A 566-nucleotide genomic window follows, 5' to 3' on the forward strand; every position below is an offset into this window, starting at 1 on the left:
GAGAGAGAGAGAGAGAGAGAGAGAGAGAGAGAAAGAAAGAGAGAGAGAAAGAGAGAGGGGGGTGGGGGAGACAAACAGACAGACAGACAAAGATAACATAGCTCACCAGCAGAAGAATACATCTCCTTGTTGCCAGTAGAGAGACAGAAAGAGAAAAAGAAAAAGACGGAGAGACGGGAAGTGAGAAAGTAAAAAAAAGAGAGAGAAAGAAGCAGAACATAGCTCACTAGCACAAGAATGCATCTCCTTGTCGCCAGTAGAGAGACGGAAAGGAGAGACGAGGAGAGAGAGAGAAAAAAAAGAGCGAGAGCGAGAGCGAGAAAGAAGTATAGAACACAGCTCACCAGCAGAAGAATGCATCTCCTTGTTGCCTGCGACCAGCAGTCTGACCATGACCTTGAGGCACGTGGGCGGGGGCAGCTCCTCTCTCAAGGTCAGGATAGCTTTGATGACGATGTCGGAACTGGACGAGCTCAGCCGGTCCATCAGACGCACTGTCGACAGACACAAAAGTTGACGCACAGGGTGAGAGAAGGTTCATGGATGTGTATGGGTCAGTGATGAAG

The 566-nt window shown here is 49.1% G+C and overlaps 1 protein-coding gene across 1 annotated transcript in view; it reads right to left on the bottom strand.

Annotated features, from left to right (window-relative positions):
* LOC101847740 (rho family-interacting cell polarization regulator 2) overlaps positions 1-566 on the bottom strand; it is a gene marked incomplete in the record, with an annotated part of 45,899 nt that overhangs the window by 5,134 nt on the left and 40,199 nt on the right. Inside the window, 1 exon segment of the mRNA XM_035970787.1 lies at positions 345-494. Within this exon segment, the coding sequence (XP_035826680.1) occupies positions 345-494 (150 nt within the window).

Source organism: Aplysia californica, unplaced genomic scaffold (genome assembly GCF_000002075.1).
Source record: "Aplysia californica isolate F4 #8 unplaced genomic scaffold, AplCal3.0 scaffold00320, whole genome shotgun sequence".
Classification (NCBI taxonomy): Eukaryota; Metazoa; Mollusca; class Gastropoda; order Aplysiida; family Aplysiidae; genus Aplysia; species Aplysia californica.